The sequence below is a fragment of the Aptenodytes forsteri genome, unplaced genomic scaffold (genome assembly GCF_000699145.1).
Source record: "Aptenodytes forsteri isolate BGI_AS27 unplaced genomic scaffold, ASM69914v1 Scaffold95, whole genome shotgun sequence".
NCBI lineage: Eukaryota > Metazoa > Chordata > Aves > Sphenisciformes > Spheniscidae > Aptenodytes > Aptenodytes forsteri.
In genome coordinates, this window is record NW_008794624.1 from 1,128,299 (window position 1) to 1,132,315 (window position 4,017).

At 54.5% G+C, this 4,017-nt stretch overlaps 1 protein-coding gene across 1 annotated transcript in view; it reads left to right on the top strand.

Moving 5' to 3' along the window:
• ITPA (inosine triphosphatase) overlaps positions 1–4,016 on the top strand; it is a 5,054-nt gene extending 1,038 nt beyond the window's left edge. The window contains exons 3-9 of the mRNA XM_009273323.2: positions 6–88; positions 182–246; positions 1,022–1,095; positions 1,987–2,018; positions 2,764–2,879; positions 3,412–3,488; positions 3,787–4,016. Of these exons, the coding sequence (XP_009271598.1) occupies positions 6–88; positions 182–246; positions 1,022–1,095; positions 1,987–2,018; positions 2,764–2,879; positions 3,412–3,488; positions 3,787–3,907 (568 nt within the window). The 3' untranslated portion in view covers positions 3,908–4,016. The remainder of the gene's footprint in view (positions 1–5; positions 89–181; positions 247–1,021; positions 1,096–1,986; positions 2,019–2,763; positions 2,880–3,411; positions 3,489–3,786) is intronic.
• The last annotated feature ends 1 nt before the right edge of the window (position 4,017 follows it).

Here is a 4,017-nt window from a genome sequence, read left to right on the forward strand (position 1 = left end):
GACGGGTTTCCCTCCCTTTTCCCTCCGCAGGTCACGCAGATCCTCGGGGACTCCTCTCCCTACACGCTGGTGGCGAAGAAAATTGACCGTAAGTTGGCGGCGGGGCCCGGGGGGACGCGGCGGGGCGGGCCGGCGCCGCCCCGCCCCCCTCTCTCCGCCCGCCCTCTGCCTGTGTCCCCAGTGCCGGAGTACCAGGGGGAGCCGGACGAGATCTCCGTGCAGAAGTGCCGCGAAGCCGCCCGGCAGGTCGCTCCTTTTCTCCTTCCCCTTTCCCGCCGGTCGGAGCGGTGGTGTAGGTGGGGGAGCTACGGGGGAGCCTAGCCCCGGCGGGGCGGGAGGCAGCTGGGTGCGTCGGGGCTTCTGACCCGGCCCTGAGGAAAGCCAGGGACGCATCCGGGCCTGGCCTGGCCTCACTGCGCTCCCATCACCCAGCCGTTTCTGGCCTACACTGGGTGATGGTGAATTCCCACTGGTGACACAGTGTTTAGGCAGTCCCGCTGCTGCTCCTCTGGCCCCTTGTGTCCCTCAAGCAGCAGGAGGACATGACAGCTCCTTCAGTCCAGCCCCAGCAGTTGTGGGATGCCGAGTTTTCTGTCAGCTGAAGCTTCTGATGGATCACCTTCCAGAGCTGTCTCTGGGATGGGTGTCTTAAAAGAACCAAGTGAGGACTGAGACTTGAGGAGAATGCAGGTGTGCCCCCAGGACACAGGCTTTCCCCCTGCTTGTCCCACCACTCTTGCCCCCCAAGAGGGCAGGGGGTGTTCAGCTCTGCTCATTTTTCTCCATGTGAGATCTCCCCTACCACACTTCAGCCACTCTGGCCTGCCTGGGGAGAGCATGGGTTTAGTTGTTTCTGTCTGGTATGGATTGCCTCCGAGGTGAAGAACTTTAGTGGCTGGTGGATTTTTGTGATGTTCCTGTTATCGTGGAAACATGAGAATAGGATAGAGCAAGAAAATGGGGTTGGAGGCAGTGCCTTCCTCTAGGTCTAATGTTTCCATCTCTTGGGCTTTTGCTGTAGGTTCAGGGACCTGTGATAGTAGAGGATACCTGCCTGTGCTTCAATGCCCTGGGGGGGCTTCCAGGACCGTACATGTAAGTAGAAGGGCATTTGCTTCACCTTTCGTGTCATAGAGTTAGGAGTGCAGGCTGGCAGGGTGTGCTTCATGGGGGATTCTCCACATGCCAGGAACAATAGGGTCAGGGAGGTGATTACTGATCTGTATCCTCAGCTTCATCCTGCACCCCAGGGGCTGGATTTGAACTCCTTGAGCCCTGCTGTAAGTCACGGGGCAGGACAAGAGAGACAGACCCAAATTGTTGTCTCTGGCTCCCGATCTACGGTGCCTGCTCTTGCAGCCAGCTTGGGAACCTGGCCCCACAGTGGGCTCTGTGTAGTTAAGGCACCATGCATTTCAGCAGGACTCTGGGATGAGGGTCCTGTAGGTGCTCATAGGGAGTGCTTTAATCCAGCAGATAACAAGGTTATCATATTACAGTGTAACTCCTGTAATAAAATACTGCCTTAGCTCCTGGAATTAATTTTTAGTGTGATTAATTCTTCCAGACTGTCTCTGCTGAGCTAAACAGAGACATAAAAGCTTTATATGATGAAGTTGGCACTAGAACAAGGTGTGAGATGTGAACAAGTTGAGTTGAGAAATGTATTTCGGCATGTCAGTGCTCACGAGTGAGAACTGGATTATTTACATAGACCCCAGTACTGCAGTAGATTAAATACCCTGCTGCTTAAATACACCCTTCACTGTGTCCCATTCAGTTTAAGACCCAGTTTTCACTGTGTCCCATTCAGTTTAAGACCCAACTCTGTCATTATTGGTAAATAGTCCAGAATGAGGTGATTTGACAGCACATTTAAGAGGGATTCAAAGGGCTATGAAAATGTAGGCAACAACGTCTCAAGGATGCCTGTATTTCTGAGAAAAAATAGCAAAAATTAATCTTTCCTCTCTTCTTCCTCTTCAGAAAATGGTTCTTGGAAAAACTCAAACCAGAAGGTACTGCCTCCCGTGTTACTGCTCTGCATGTAACTCGGTCCTTTCCAAATGAAATGGATCCCTGCCCGTGCTGGGTTCTGCTGACCGTGCTTGCCCACCGTGCTGCCCGTTTCATAGCTGGTTCCTTTCCTGTCTGTCCAGCTCTGTCCCTTCGCATTCTCTCCTTGAGCCTGTTCTGTGCCCTTCTTCACGGGATGTTGTTTCCCCCAGTAGCTTCAGCATCATCCCTGGATTCCCAGACTCCTGCCTCTGCAGGCTGGTGGCAGGGTTTGTGGGAACTTCTTGTTTGTCATCAGTGTGACCTGGAAGACCTGCTGCTCCCTTTGGCTTCTGTGCAAGCCCCTCTCCACTAATGCTCACTTCCCCTGGCATGCAGTGACTTGCCTTTGATCCCGCGGTTAGGAGTGTGACTGCAAATCCCGCACTGGCATCACAAGCATGAGTGTTAATCACGCTAATTCAGAGTGGGCTTTAGTCCTCTCTGGCACTGCGCACTGGTTTGCTTCCACTCCCAAATTAATAGCGGGGCCCTGCAGCTCACGCTGTGTTAGATCTGAGGCCCTGGCTTCAGTCATACAAGGGACTGGCCCAAGAGCATCCTTGTGGCTGAGCTTTGTCACCCCCTGTAGTTCTTCCTCTCCCTTGTGGATGTGAATGCAGAACGCTCCCTCGATCCGTCTCTAGGTGGGTGTGTTGCGCTCCGAGGGAAAGGCAGTAACGCCGGGATCCTTTCTGTGTCGCTCAGGCCTGTACAAGCTCCTGGCTGGGTTTGAAGACAAATCTGCCTACGCTCTCTGTACCTTTGCATTCAGTACTGGAAACCCAGAGGAGCCAGTGAAGCTCTTCAAAGGCCAGACTCATGTAGGTGGTGTGCCTGGGAAGGGAAGATGCTGAGGGGGAGGGCTGTAATGTGAATTTCGTAACGGCATTGGCTCTGTTGAGGACAACTTTAGTGGCCCCCGGGTCAATGAACGCCCCTGGGTCTTCTCCATGTTGGGAACAGGCTGAGGGAGAGCGCAGCTGGTGGGTGGTGGGTGCTGAATGCTGCAGCCCTTCTGCCCAGCTGTACGTACCAAACGCTTTGCACGTTACCTCAGGCTCTTCAGCCCCCTCATCTCCCTCTGGCAGGGTTGTATTTGAGTGCAGTTGTTAGCTCTGTTAATTGGGGGGGTAAAGGGGCTGTCAACATAGGGCAGCGTGATGGAGCACTGAGTTTGGGACTGCTAATTTTGTTTACGTCCTGGGAATGGGGACAGTACCCCATACCGAGCCTTTGGTGACCACTGTGTGAGCTATGGCTGCGTGTAGCTCTTCAGTCTGTGTCTGAAATGCGACTGTGAGGGAAGTGCTGCAGAACCACAGCCTGCGGGGCTTTTTTGCTTTCTCGTGGCAGGGGCTGATAGTGGAGCCCAGAGGCCCTCGAGATTTTGGCTGGGATCCCTGCTTTCAGCCAGACGGCTACAATCAGACGTAAGTGGTGTTTTACCTACAGCTCTTTACGTAAGGAAAGCCAGGGTTGAGGTTGCGTGTGGAGAGGAACCTGCTTACGAGGAAGGGTGGCAGGGAGAAAACACCCTCCTGGATCTGAATGTGGTGGGTTATGGGGAACCCCCGGATCAGGATGAGGGTTGTTGGCTTTGCCAGCGTGCCACTACAGACGCTATAGTTGAGCAGGGAGACGGCGAGCAGAGGGGAAACTCTCGGTGACTGGGGGGACGCGTGCTGTAGCGTCTCTGCTGCTGAGACTTGTGCTTTCTCTCCCCTCCAGTTACGCTGAACTGCCCAAGGCAGTGAAGAACTTGATCTCGCACCGTTACAGAGCACTGAGCGAGCTCTCTGCTTTCTTTCTTCAAAGCAGCTCGACACAGCCCTGCTCTGGTCCCAGCTAGCCGCCCTGGGCTGCGGGCACCCGGTGTTGTCCGTGTCGCGTACCGCCCTGGGAGAGCTCTGCTCCGCTGCGGGCTGACATTAAAGCTGCTCTTTCTGAAGCCGCCAGTAC